Source organism: Clinocottus analis, unplaced genomic scaffold, assembly GCF_023055335.1.
Source record: "Clinocottus analis isolate CAN_PGR_092001 unplaced genomic scaffold, fCliAna1.0.p SCAF_18, whole genome shotgun sequence".
In the NCBI taxonomy this organism is placed as follows: Eukaryota; Metazoa; Chordata; class Actinopteri; order Perciformes; family Cottidae; genus Clinocottus; species Clinocottus analis.
The window spans coordinates 17,123,976-17,138,657 of NW_027175909.1; the positions used below are offsets into that span (position 1 = coordinate 17,123,976).

At 45.3% G+C, this 14,682-nt stretch overlaps 1 protein-coding gene across 2 annotated transcripts in view; it reads right to left on the bottom strand.

Annotated features, from left to right (window-relative positions):
- Positions 1-14,227, bottom strand: part of LOC137788774 (collagen alpha-1(XV) chain-like) — a 47,582-nt gene extending 33,355 nt beyond the window's left edge. For both annotated transcript variants that reach the window (XM_068581850.1, XM_068581849.1), the window contains exons 1-2: positions 14,139-14,227; positions 13,963-14,042 (exon numbers count right to left, since the gene is read on the bottom strand). In XM_068581850.1, the coding sequence (XP_068437951.1) occupies positions 13,963-14,042; positions 14,139-14,149 (91 nt within the window). In that variant the 5' untranslated portion in view covers positions 14,150-14,227. The remainder of the gene's footprint in view (positions 1-13,962; positions 14,043-14,138) is intronic.
- Between the last annotated feature and the right edge of the window lie 455 nt (positions 14,228-14,682).

Here is a 14,682-nt window from a genome sequence, read left to right on the forward strand (position 1 = left end):
GCAACTCGCTGAAGGGAGGCTTCATGCATCCCAACCGTCTCAAAACGCAGCTGTCAATTAGTTGCTAAATTGGGTTAAAATGCGGTCCGGCTTCAGCCCAGGAAGGAGAGGACCTCAATCCTTGACCCCGGTGTCCTCCTGCAACTGTGAACACTCAGCAGCTGTTAGCATCATTCGTCGGGCCAAAACCAGGTCAAGCTCGTTGGCGAGGTATTTGAACTTGGAATTCCTCTTTGTCTCCCAAGTGCTAGGAGTGGTGGGGCCAAAACAAAGGCCGAGCCTTCAGAGAAGAACTCATTCACAGATGGACAGAAAGTTTATTTAATAGCTCGTTGACAAAGTGGCTGGAGGAGGCGATTTTATGGGTCCGGGTGAACTGAGAAAAGTATGTGAATCGGTCCAACCTGCAGGGTCTAGAAGATAGGAAGTGGAAGTAAGAGAGGGAGGAAGAGGAATCATTGAGTTTAGATTGAAAGAGTGGGCGATGTGATTGCAGAGAGCAACACATGAACGACGAGGAGGCAGCGAGTGTTCACAACTCTTATTAAAGCTAATGACAAGCACTGGGTACGCACCTCGATCTGCCAGCTCCTACTCAGCTTGTTAAAATTGTAAATCGGGTGTTGAAGGGATCAGTCACGCTGCTCGTGTTCCTCCTCGGCGCTGATGCCGAACCTCAAACACAAACTCAAATTCAAAGAGGAGCACAGGCGAGGTTTCGGTTTTTGAAACGAAAGCGTAGAAAACAACTCGGAAAAACAGCCGAGATCACAACAACGGTCCGACTCCTTCGGCTCAACAATGAGCACCTGAGTCTATTCAACACATTCACACTGCGTTCATGACTCCACAGAGAACATCCTCGACTCTTGTGCATCTCCACAGCGTCTGAATGAAAACACGTTTCATTGTGTTGAAGCTGTGACGGGTGTTGAAGCAATGCCATCGGCGTGTTGGCCAAAAGAACCGCGGGGGCGATCAGAGCTATGAGGTCTTCGCTTTAATTCAAAATGTGAAACAAATGGAGTAAACACTATTATTTTTGTTATTACTGGCTCTCACACTTGGCATCCCGCTGAGAAGCCAGTGAGGCTTGCAGTGTTTCCCCTCAAGGAGATTTCTTTTTTCTGCTGCAGTGGGCGAAGGTTTTGTTGTTTTGTTGTACCTGGTGCACGCTCTGAGGAAACATGCATACACAGATTCAATAAAATGACAACTGACTGCAAAATAAACAGTTGAACATATTTATTGGCATCCGTCTAGTCATGCATAAGACCTCTTTGACACACGGCTACCACATAGGTTGCTATTGTTTGAGAACTTTAATCCAACGCTCTGATTTCCTCTCACACGTCCTCTTTCAAAGATTTATTAGAAGACTTTGCCAATCTTCAATGACTCATTTTCTGATATGAAATGTTTCTGAGAGAGAAACAGAAGAGACATACAGCGTCTTTTACAGCATGAAGTGAACATGACACCGCTTCTGAGTGAAACCTTTGTAACGATAGTTTTGACAACCATAAAACCTGCTGAATAAATCAGCCATGAAACTGGAAGTCAGGCCGTTAATCTCTACGTTTAGACCGTACACACACGGAGAGAAACAACCTCTTTCTTCTCTCTTTAATAATTATTAGTCTCCGAGCTCTAAAAAAAAAAAAAAAAAAAGAGGCCAAGTTTGATTTAAGCATGTCTTTGCTCAGGTAACTTTATCCAGAAGCAAATGTTACGACCACATCTGCAGGCACATGTGCGTGGAAGTGTGAGTTCTTGCATGGGTGTAAAGTTTTCCACATTTACAGGCCGGCCTCCCTCCGTGTCCTCCTATAACAGTGGAGGTTGCACGTAGCTGTTAGCGGCCATAAAAATCCTCACCAAGTACCTGCCGGCCCCGTGACAGGATGTTTGATCCTGAACATCTGACCTGCAGCTCGCTTCCTCCTCCGGGAGGTGAACCGACAGCATGACCGCGATCTCAAGGAAACGGGGGAATCAGGATCCGCTTACGGAGTCTCAAGCTGCGCCATATGATTTATCACAGTATCAGCCGGTGCTTTAGCTGCATTTCTGATGCATTCATGGCCCGATGTCTGTTTTGAAACTCCTTAAAGCAGTTTACTGGATGCGCTTTGCATAAATACGACTTCTCCAACTAAATTGGTTCCATCCCCTCGGCCTTGTGCTGGCAACGCACACAAATTGCTGCCAAATGCTGAAAAAGGAAAACACCTGTTGGGATAGTTTGGGATGAGCGGCCTGGGCCCCCGGGCCCAAAGACATAATCAAGACGCCAAGATTCTGGGATGCTTTGGCAAAGAAACAGACGGACATGCGAACATACGAACATGTGTTCATCAGAGTCCTGGTGAGACGGCGGAAGTGACAGAAACTTGTGTCTGAAATTAATTTTGCCGTCGCCATCTTGACTTTCTGCAAGCGGGGAACACAAGTTCCCGTAGTTTGATGGCAAAGAAGTAACGTAAAGACGCCGTATGCGGATCTGGTACCGGCAGCAACCTGTCAATCACAGTAGCCCCGCCCTAAAGCACAGCCCACTTCATGGTCTGTTTGACTCTAAATGACCATAATAAATACTTGAAACTAGAGATTGAGTCGTTTTCTCGTTGACTTCTATACAATCTATATAAAGAGTCTCCCTCTGTTGGGCATTAGAAAGACGTTTTAAGACACTTTGCATTGGCTTTGAGTCGGCAGCGCCGGAGGGTGTCGCCTGTTTATGATAAACCGACAGAGATGGTGACATCTTACAACCATCAGTTATTAATCCTTTGATGTCAGGAAAACCTCAAACAAACCAAACAGACTTCCCCTCATGCAATGTGCTCCTCGTCTGCAGGACAACATTTTCTTGGGTGCATAATACATGCAATCCTTTTGTTTTTGAGTTACAGTCGACGGCTGCTGCTCAACGAACATGAAAGAAGCATGTTTCTGAAACCACAGAGCGTTCCCATCATAAACTATGGAGGACCTCGGTCTAACCCCAGAGACCACCGTGTTCCTTCCACTTTGGAGCTGCAGGGTTACAAGACAACCCGGAGGCTCCAACAGTAACAACCAGGATCCTGCACGTGTGCCAGACCGTTGCAGGGACGTTGCATCATCGGCAGAAGGCGGGAAGCCCCTCAGCAGACTTTCACAGCGGGCCAGGGGTGAGCTGTCAGGTTTGCAATCTTGCCATCAAAAACATGTCTTTGGGGACGAGGTGAGGAAAAAGAAGGACGAAGGGAAACTGTTACAGAGTCAAGCGCTAAAAATACAAGTGACATTCCCGTCTGGCCGATGCAGCGGTTTAGTCTCGCCGAATTAACGAAACACCCTGCAGGGTTTTGACACCATTACCTCTCTACATGTTCACTTTTACTTAAGTATCCTGTCTTTTTAAACCACATATCCCGTGTTTATCTCGCTCGGCCATAAAAATCCAGTTTTAAAAGTGACTTTCCGGCTCCCAACACCCAACTGGAGGAAACTGCTTCCTCTCGGTGGTTCTAACTGACAAAAGGTGACTTTAATTGCTACGAACTCTGTCAATGGTTTCCTGTTTTTTCGACTTCGACGTCCCTCTGTTGCGTTCGGCGAACCCACCAGACGACAAAAGGAGAGCAAATGGAAACAAAAGATTAAAACCTGCCGTCGGGATTGGAGTTTCTTGGTGCGCAGCGTCAGCTTATGTTCAATAACGAATCAAAAGCAACGCCATTCTCCAGTTGGTGTTATTCGCTGAGAGGAAATTGGGCCACAGTTTGTGTTTCGTATCGACTGCCAGTGGGAGAGATATCCGATCCAGGGTTTCCTGCACAAGGCAGAAGTCTCCTCAGACCGCAACATCACATTAAATTGGTTCCCTTTGGCCACGTTGCCAGGTTTGTCTGAGCTGTTGGAGGGTTTTTTGCTGATAAGGGGATATTCAGGGCATTGTTCAAATGAAAAGGAGACGAGACTTGCAGAGAGCTGATTTGTGAGCAGGGACTTTGTGTTTTTAGAAGAGGCGCTGTATTGTATTGCGATATGTTCAAAGTGCTACCAATGAAAAGAGGCATTTTTATAGAAATCCGAACAATCAAGGACGCCAAAAAGGAAACCGTACAGCTGTGACTAGTCGTAGGAATCACTAGTTTCAAACGTCCAGAGGAACCTCGATGTTCGGCGGGCTAACCGCTAACATCATTTACCAGCGTTTCACTGCAGTTAATCTCAGGTCCTGCTTGCCAGATACATGTTTCTAACCACTGTGATTTTCCATTAAAGCTACTGCCACTGCAGCGCTCCCACAACGCCCATATTCACTCGTGTTTTATGGCGTACTTTGTCACTGAACCACAGGGGGGAAAGCAGTTTTGGGTAAAAAGCAAATTGCTTCATACCAAGACCACTTACGGTAAATAAACAGAAAAAAATCCAGCTGATCATTTAATTCCTTTCTGGTTGCTCTGAATCCCATTGTGTGGTAGTCGCCACGACTCAGGGCTCGCTAACTGAACTGGAAGGGCAGACACTAAATAAGGACTGGTTTTGATCCAATGTCTGTGGGAGACTGGAGGACAGATTAGTTTGTCTGCACCATTTGGTCGAGGAGGCCGTTTTTAAAAAGGGTTACAAACATTTGGATGAAAAGAAATCTCTCGATAACAATAAATCTTTGTTTAGTTTTCCTTGTTAATCCCAAAGAACAAAATATACACACAAGGATCAGTTTTAGTTACTCAAAGAAGCTAGCAGGGAGATTGTTGAAGAAGAAGAAGAAGAAGAAGAAGAAGAAGAAGAAGAAGAAGAAGAAGAAGAAGAAGAAGAAGAAGAAGAAGGAGGAGGAGGAGAAGAAGAAGAAGAGGAAAGCAGGAAGATTGTAGAAGAAGAAGAAGAAGAAGAAGAAGAAGAAGAAGAAGAAGAAGAAGAAGAAGAAGCAGAAGAATGAAGAGGAGGAGAAGAAGAAGAAGAGGAAAGCAGGAAGATTGTAGAAGAAGAAGAAGAAGAAGAAGAAGAAGAAGAAGAAGAAGAAGAAGAAGAAGAAGAAGAAGAAGAAGAAGAAGTTTCAATGTGTTCTGCTCTACATTCAATCAATTTCCTCAGACGCTTACACCAGCAAGTGTTGGAGAAAACAACGTCGTCCTGATGATAATTCTTCCGTTTTTATTGCCTGACATGTCAGATTACGGCGTCGGGGTTCTGCTTGTCAACTTCAGTGCAGAAACCTGCTCTTCATTTCCAACGGGGCGGATGTGAAACTCGCTTTCTCTTTCTCAACGTAAAGGACAACATGTTGTATCTCCAACGTGAAGCTAAACCAGAGAGAAGACACTTTCATACATCTGTAAGCTTTTTCTTTTTTTCATAAAAAAGGAGGGACATAATCAAAATCATATTTCTGGCCGCTCTTTGCTCATTAGGAGTGTTTGAGATCCATTGAAAGCAGGACTGTAACACCGGCCGGAGCGACAGTGACGAAAGAGGGCCGAGAAATGAAAAACATCGACGTCGAAGCCGATTGTTCAGGGGAACTCTCTCTCATCGACGAGCGTCACTACAGAGACCTCACGCCGTGGGACACGCCGTGGGACACGCCGTGGGACACGCCGTGAGGTCATGCGTGCCACTAGACGTTGGACGCCCACAAACTGGAGCTTTCTTGAATCCAGCTCGCCAAAAAAAAAGTCTGTATCTGAGTTTGGATGCTGTGAATCTCAAGTGATTTGAAGCCAGAGTCAATGAGGAAGGCGTAGTGTCGTCTATCTCATCATCTCTGTCTCTGCTAGCTCCAAACAATCACAGAAGGGCAACTCTACAGTAACGGCGAGTCTGATCTAATAAAAAAGGCACATTTACCACCACGGAGGGCTTTTCCTCTTTCTTTTCTTTGATGGCAACGTGCCACACATTTACAGTCTGGCGGTGGTGTGAATGAGGGAGGCGACCACATGCCCACCGCCCAACATAAGAGCTGTCGGTGCTAATGAGAAGCCGGCAGCAGAAACAAGGAGCGAGTTGAGAAAATGACAAGTTTTCACGCACTTAAAGTCATTTCCTCCATAACTTTTGCAGGATAAACACAACACGCAGTGGAATAAACATCATTCTGGAGGGTTTCCAGAAGAGATAGAGGAAGTTAAATTAATGAGGACGAAAGAAAGATAAGATGTAGAGAGAGAGGTTCAGAAAATGAGAAAAAACAAACAGAAAGAGAGAACGTAGGATAGAAGGTGTGCAAAGTGAGACTAATTAAAGAAAGAGAGAAGAGACAGATGTTTGCTGATGTTTGGTGACACAACAAGGTCAACTGAGGGCATTAATTAGTTCTGCAGTGGGAGTTTTTCATGGGTCGAGTGTGTGCTCGAAAACAACGCAGCTGCGGACCAGCTGAGCACACACACACACACACACACACACACACACACACACACACACACACACACACACACACACACAGCGACACCACCACTACTCCCACCAACCTCCAACTGGGAAACAATCAGGATCCTCCCTACAGATGCTTCTCTGGGAATGTTTCTCACTCTTCTGCAAAAAGCAAACAAACAAACAAACAAACAAACAACAACAACCTCTTCCTTCACGGCGCTTCAGGCTGCCGAAGAAAGACGCCGAGTGAGTCGGACGTCCGGTGGTCTTCAGACCGGCCCGACCAGTTTTAAACTCAGGACTCGGTCTTTGAAGTCTTATTTTCTTTTCGGGGAGGTTTGTTTGCCGATGACCACAGAAGTCATCCATCAGCTCGACAAGGAGACAAACACAGATTTAAGGTCCAAGGTTGGATCAACAAAACCAGTAACGCCGCCGGGCCGCGACCTTGGGGCGACCTTGAGCCAATTTATTTTCTTCCGGGGCAATAAACGCGGACAAACTACAGAATTTGAACTGCTTCTTACGGACGGTTAGCTGAAAAGAAACAAGACCCGAGTTCAAATGAGGCGTGACCTTTTGACCTTTCAGTCAAGTGGCTCGCAAGACTCCACAAGCAGAGAAACATCCTCTTCTGCAACGCCAACGTCCTGGTTGGGACGCAACAACACATCTACACACATCTACACACACGGCCGCGCACAACTCTGTACAAGCAGAATATTTAGAAAACTTTATTTTGCATTGCGAGGGTTAAAGTAAAGAAAGGAGACTGAGATTCTGGTCGCTGACATGTTTTAGTCTCTCTGCACAGACACCTGCTTGTTTCAACTGTCTCTCCGGCGCTGACGGACTCTTTACAGACCGTCAGAAAAATTCCATGTTTCTGCGGCGCGATTGAAAAAGCCAGCGAGCCGCCGGGCCTCTCCCGGAAAAATAAACGCGCTCGCTCAGACCCACTTTACATGATCGTAAATTGCAGTTTTTGATGCACCTTCTAATCCCGACAGTCGGCGAGCAATGAGCGCGCTGTTTCCTACAAACATGCAGGAAGACTCATGCGTCGCTTTCGCTTCCTGGTGGGACACAAGACGCCCTGTGGCTCAGTCACAAGCGTCTCTTTTACCGTTTATGTGCCGACATCTTCCAAACACTCGGCCTCGGAGCAGGAATATCTGTTTCATCCTGCGTCACACTTGCAGAGGCAGTCTGTCATTGTCCCGGCGAGGTGTAGGAGCCTTTGCTCAAGGGCACTCCCTCAGTGCGTGTTGTGGGGATGGAGAGCGGCTTCTCTTTTGGGGCTTATCGTGTATTGTCACGGGCCGGCTCCTCTAAGCTGTAAAGCCGTGTAAAAGCACCCAATCACGTGACCTGTGTGACATATGTGTGCATGCTCAACATGGTTAAATCCCCGAGAATAAAAAAAAGGAAATCATAACATTAATTCACCAGAAGGAAGCCGGCATGACTCCTTCAAAGTGAGCGTTGATCCCGAAAGGCTTTAAATATGCTCAGTTTCTGGTTTCAATTTCAGCCCCGGAGCGTCCGCTGACAGAAACTGTACGGTCATGTGACCCCTTAAGCTGGATGAGCAGGGGCTCATTAGCTCCTAATCTTTCTCATATGTATGAAATGTGCAATCAAAGCAACAACAAAACAAAAAAGGATGGATATGAAACAACAAAGTCCGATGTTGAGTTAAAGATGAAAAACTTCACATGTAAAGACGGCAGGAACAGAGAAAACAGCGGACGCATCAAGCAGCGTCCCGGACGTTTAGTGTAAAAGCTTTGATTTCAATGAGTAATCTGTTATCACTATAATCCCAGATTAAGTGCTATACGCCGTGAAACTCACTAAATTACCGTAAAAGTCGGGTTATTAGCCGCTACTAGCTTCGGTGGTCGTCCCCGTTAGCTACCCGCTGCTGCTGCTACTACTGCCAGCTAGCGGGGCGCTAGTGGCGAACTAGCGGACGCGCTTTCTGGCTACAGTGGGGAGCTAACGGGGACTAGCACCGAAGACAGTAGCAGCTAATACCCCGACTTTTACGGTACATGTGGAGGTCACGAAGACAACGAGCTGCATCAATGATGAGTGAAAGAACCGAATCAGGAGCCAGATTAGGATGAAAGCAGCTGACATATTTGGATTAAAGTCGGTGAGAGCAAACAGCTGATCTTGGACGCAGATACAAGTGCAACGCACACAACCTGCAGAACATCTCGCATCACTTCGAGCGTGCCGACACACAGAAGCGTGAACTCTCTCTCTCTCGAGGATTAAATTATGGATCTGTTGACATCTCAGAGACTTGTCGGTTTGGTTGTTTCCAGTTAAAAGGAGACGAAATCCTGGGAAAGCTTTGGTTTAACTTGTTGTTTTTTACTGTTTGATGGACACAGTTTAGTTATGGGGCATAAAAATGGACAAATAGTTGGCGTGTTGGTTTGGAAGGCCGCTGGTGAATCTGTAAAAAGGAAAGGTGTGACTCGACAACGGCCGAATCCCCCCAGAAAATCCTGATCACGCGTGATTTATTGAAGTGTTCTTGAGCCAAACAGTGAGAAAGCTCCCTCACTGTACACAGATTTAGTGTTACGGTTTTCCATCCAGCAGTGATTTACTTCTGCCAAATACCTAACACGTAAACGTTACTTATATCATGACCTCAAAACACTCTCAGCACACCAGAGAACATCTGGCCGCTTTGAGCTCGTCTCACATTTGGTGAGTCGCCCTTTGTGCGTTGCCTTTAATTGGCGACGGCTTCGGCGCTCAGTGGCCGTCGATTGGGGATTCACAACCGGCCTCACGAGCTGCAAAGCCAGGAATGTTTCGTGGATGTTGCGTATTATGTGGTGGATGGAAACAAACTGGACGACCAATTAGAGGAAAATACCAGCGGCTGTTTCTCTCGCTCGTTCGTGACATCACTGTTGGACGCCGCCGAGACTCTTCACTGTTCTCGAGTTGCACGTCGAGTCATAACTTCACATGTTTGATGAGCTTCGTCCAGCCGAAGCCAAACCGAGGTCTCCTTCGATCAGAATCGAGACCAAATGGAAGGAGTTCCTCATCACTTGATTAATAACCCCTGAAACACAACCGCCGGGTGATTTTCAACCCAGCAATTGTGGTTACGTCATTTTCATTGTGTTGCTTTTATCTGAGTTGTGGGTCCTCACATGTCCCAAGAACGCATGGACCAAAGAACAAGTTCATAGCTTCATTATTTATATTTGTAATCATTTTTTTTTGACGATTCCCTATTTTTTTTTACCCGATTGAGTCTTTTTCAAGGTCACCCCCATAAAAACAGTTTTTTATGAGAAGTTCTACAGGGTAAAGTACTTCAATTTGCCTTATATTGTTGCATTTTAATATATTTCAATGAGAAGTACATTTTATCAAGTACAATATATCAGGTGAAAAGGAAGCGCTTACACATCAGCTTTCCTCGTAGTTTCCAGAGTTTAGAAGTCACTGCAGCAGCCAAGTCTCTGCACGTATATAACGTAATGTAATGCACGGAGAGGCTGTAAACTGTTTAATGACACGACATTTTACAGACACATTCATGCATCAACTCAACAAAGTGAGTCACTGAGTTTTTGTGTCCAATTCCACCAGCTAATAAAGCAGAGATCCCTTTTTATTATTGTTTAGGCTCCTATGTTTTCGAGGAATGCTTTTAAGGTGGTGTTTTATGAGATGAGATGCCATGTGCAGTATACACTGGCCGCATGAAAAAAGATGCAGGACGTTGGTTCAGGACTCGTGGTGGTGATACATCGGTGGGTGGGGTGGAATAATTGAGAAACTTGAGCTGGATGGGATGAGGGGGAGTAAAGGAAAAAAGAAAAAAGAGCACTCATTGACCTTTCCTGAACAAACAACAGATAAAAGAAGAAGAAAATAGCCGCGCCTTTGATGGTAGACCAGACTTTGTTGAACTTAAAAGTCAGATAACACCAACAAAAACTGGTATCTGCTTTATTTTGAAAGGCAAACTCCTCAAATGAACTTAAATCCGTATCTCACGAGTGACATTAATCCAAACAGCTTCATCTGTAGGTCAAAGTGCTCCAATTAGGAATCTGTTTCCTCCTCCATGCCAATGATTCTGTGTTGGTAACATCCAGCAACACTGCTCTCTGAGGACTCTCATCATCATCATCTTCCTCATCATCATCATCATCATCATCATTATAATTGCCTCGACGTGATCATAATAACCACATTCTCTGAGAGCCGCATCTCATCATCGTGTTCATTATCCCTTAATGGCCGACGGAGTGCCGGGCTTTCACGTTGTTCCATTAAACACCATTAAAAACACAATCATTTGTGAATGACGGCCATGTGTACAGCAGATGTGCGTGTGCGTCGCCTTTCAGTGGGCGTGGCCAATAGGCGTGTGCAAGAGTACGTGCGCGTATATGTATACGTATAGCAGTGCCCCGGGATAAACATGTTATATGTTTGTCAACATGTTGCTCGTTTTTAAAGATTAAAAGCAGCCAAGAGCACGCTTTCATGATTCTTCTGCAGAATGAAAAGCATGACTATAAAACAACAAAGACCCTTTGAGGCTTTTGTTTACTTGTCAATGTCTTTTTGAACATCTTGATAAGATATTCTACTCCAATGAGAACATATTTTGCTGTATTGCATCCATTCAACTAATCATTTACTTTACGTCACTGTGAACGCTGACGTGTTTCTTTTGCTCTGCATGTTCCTAACGACTCATTTATCTGACGTTTAGATCAAATTATGAACTTAAGACTAGTTGTGAAGTCTTAAGAGTAAGAAAATACTTTGAACTCAACACATTTTAATAAAACATTGCCCAAAAAAATGCTGCTAAAGTCAACATGTCACTGTGTTCGCTACCGGTTGCGCCGCTAAGGAAGTGGCCTGCAGAACTCTGTGTGTGGTGCAAAATATGTTTATAACTTCAGGAACTGTGGGCAAAGAAGAGTCATAGTTTGGCATCAGTTAAACCATTAAAATCTTAGATTCATCAAACCAGCTGGCGTTAGCCGGCCTAGTCTGTAGCCTAGCTACAGTCCATAGCATCGGTGCTAGCTAACGAGCTAGCCAGCTAGCTAGTAAGCTAGTTCCAGTCGATCGGGAGACAACCAGACTGACCTCTGGCAGACGGGGAGCCGTGGAAGTGAATGAGAGCAGCAGCTGAGCAGCATAGTCAACAATAATGGGTTTAATCAACCAATATATCTGATGCCGACCAGCGAGGGGGGGGCACGCCGCTAGTCTACGCATTTGTTCATTCATTCACTCGTACACGTTTGCACATGGCGTTATCTTCCTCGCACTCCTTCATTCACGTACTACATTATAAAACTTTCCTTGTTGCTTAGTCACAGATGGAGCGCGGCGATATGTGTCGAAGCAATATGTTCAGCCATATGTGGAAGCTGCATCCAACCTGAATCCATTAGAAACACACCAGCGACCGGCACGCGGCTGAAAGCTGCAGCGAGCACTGTTTTCACACCGAGTAAACAGATTATATTTGTTATATTTCAACAATCGAGCACAGCTATGTGAACGTTGCCCCGGTGACAGCTCTGTTTTCAAGAATATTTACAGCTGGAAATATTTGTCCCTGGTGCTCTCTCGCTCTCTCTTTCTGGCAAGTGAGTCAGCACACACACACACACACACACACACACACACACACACACACACACACACTTCTTATTCTCCCCCAACTCTTGAAAAAGTGAATCATAGCAGTGGATTATGAATATGGCAAAAGCACAAACAGCCTGACAAGCGGAGCCTCTGGCTCTGCAGGATCTACAGTGGAGGAAAGTGGACCATGAAATCACACTTTAAAAAAGCTTTTCAGTCATCCACTGAACTCCAACCGCCTCCTCACACACATCCAACGTCAAGCTCTGCTGTGCTGCAAACATCCCAAACTTCTTCTTCAGTCCAAAACTCAACATCACGTTTCACCTGGTCTCATAATTAATGGTTTTTATTGCAAACCGGTTGCACTTTTTAAACCACCACTGAATGTCAGACTCTGACAATTAAACTTCCGTTAGCTAAAGGAGACCCCCGTAATTATTTGGCCCTCCGTTAGCTAACCTCCGTTAGCTAAAAAAAGACCCCCGTAATTATTTAGCCCTCTGTTAGCTAACATAGACCCTGTAATTATTTGGCCCTCTGTTAGCTAACCTCCGTTAGCTAAAAAAGACCCCCGTGATTATTTAGCCCTCCGTTAGCTAAAGCAGACCCCCTAATTATTTGGCTGGGCCTTGACAATGCTGCTTTTGTGACACGGAGGTCCATGTGGTAATAGGTCAAAGATATCCACACACACACACACACACACACACACACACACACACACACACACGCATAGCTGCAAATGCCAATCTGGATTCCAGCACGCTGACGACAGCAGTCGTGGCAAATTGTCTCATTGTTTCAAGGAGGAAAAGTAATAAAATGAAGCTCTATAAGTAACTGACAGTGACCTTCATCTGTGACGGACACTTTCCAATATTCACAAACCTCAGTGGCATTACTTCATCGCCGCCGCCGTGCACTGCTACTGATTGGAGGGCCTGTCTGTCATCGTGCACGTTGGGAGGTTTTTGGCTGTTTCCAATTGCAACGGAAAAGAAAAGAAACTCTGCGCCGCTTTCGGCACTAATTGGGAACACGTTGACGGGTCTCGATTGATCCGTTCATCGTGGGAAAAAAATCTAGATTTAAGCTGTGAAAACAGTCAGCAGAGAACTGCAGAGGCCCTGAGACGCACATCAGTCAAGATATAATTAAAGATGTAATTGAAACCATCACAGGGCACACAGGAGCCTGCAGGTAGCTATTCCTCTCTGATGGCATTGAGTTCATCTAAAAAAAACAGTGGTTCCCAAAAGGTTCTGGGGGGAACGCCGTGTTTCACTAATGTGCAGAGACTTTGGACCCAGTCCAGTGCAACATTAAGCATCCCATGGGGCGCGTTGATCTTATCAAATGCAGGGGTCTTAAACCAAATATGCCTTTCACAATGCAAACTCAAACCCCCTAAAGGCTTTCCCACGGACTCTGCTATACATCATCATCATCTACATGAGCGTAAAGAGACATAAATGAGTTGCAGTGAAAGAGAAAATGTGGAATTGCTTATGCTTTAATAACACATGGAGGTAAATGTGTCTGTGCCAGGTCTAAATATTGAATTAATAGAGAACTTTGCTGGTTTTTCTGAATATTTTTCAAGCCACAACACCACTATTTCACTATGATTATGACATTCATGAATTAAATTAATCCTGCTGTGGGATATCCCACCAATAAAGGATGCCAATGTTTAATTTTGCTGTTTTGAGCAACTTCCCTCAAAATAATACAATCCTGCAACTAAATATGAAAGCATCTGTTTCTAGGAGCAGAGTGCAACAGTTTCCCAAATTCATATTCTGCAGATGAAAACTCACGAGCCAGCAGAAAGTTCAGCAACAGCCGTGAGGAGAAGAAAAAGAAAGCGCATGATCCAGCAAAAAAAACAAAAACAGACAACCAGAGTGCACATACCGTCCAACAGCTGAGCGGAGGAGCGCCAGAACCGGAGCGCGAGGAGGAGAAGTAATCCAAAGAACCGGGGATTGGGAATGCTGTGTGGAGACAGAAGCAAAAAAAAGAGTTGAGGGAAAACTGTGCAAATGTTTTTAAACCACTTCTCCTTTTAAAACACAGATTCTTTCATTTACCGTGGAGTCATCTTCAGTGATGGTGAGCTGAGATCCCAACTAAAGTTGTGCTGTTCATGTGTGGTAAGAGAGAGAGATGGAGCTCACTCTGCCTCTCTCTCTCGCTCACTCACAAACTAAAAGCCTCCTCCTCCTCTTCCTCCTCCTCCTCCTCCTCCTCCTCTCTCTCTCTGCTTCCCGGTCAAACAAAGGCAGCTTCAGTGAGTCGGACTAAAGAGGCCCTTTCGCCAAGCTGAAATACGACTCCTCCGAGTCTTTCTCCGGACCGCCGCTTTCCTAATCCAGCCCCTCCTCAGACATCACAACTCTCCAAATACAAATTAACACACTCCAGTTAAGTCCTCCTCCCTCTTTGCTCCTCCTGCTCCTCCTCACTGGTGTGGTTTCTCTCACTTTCCCAGTGCATTAATGGTCTTGACCTGAGTAGTAGTGAAGTCAAGAAAGGTACGACTGGATCAGAGCACATATCCAACAAGTTCAAACAAAAGCTGGTATTATTATTCAACCAAATCCACAAATCAGGCTGTAAAAGTGTCAAAATTGT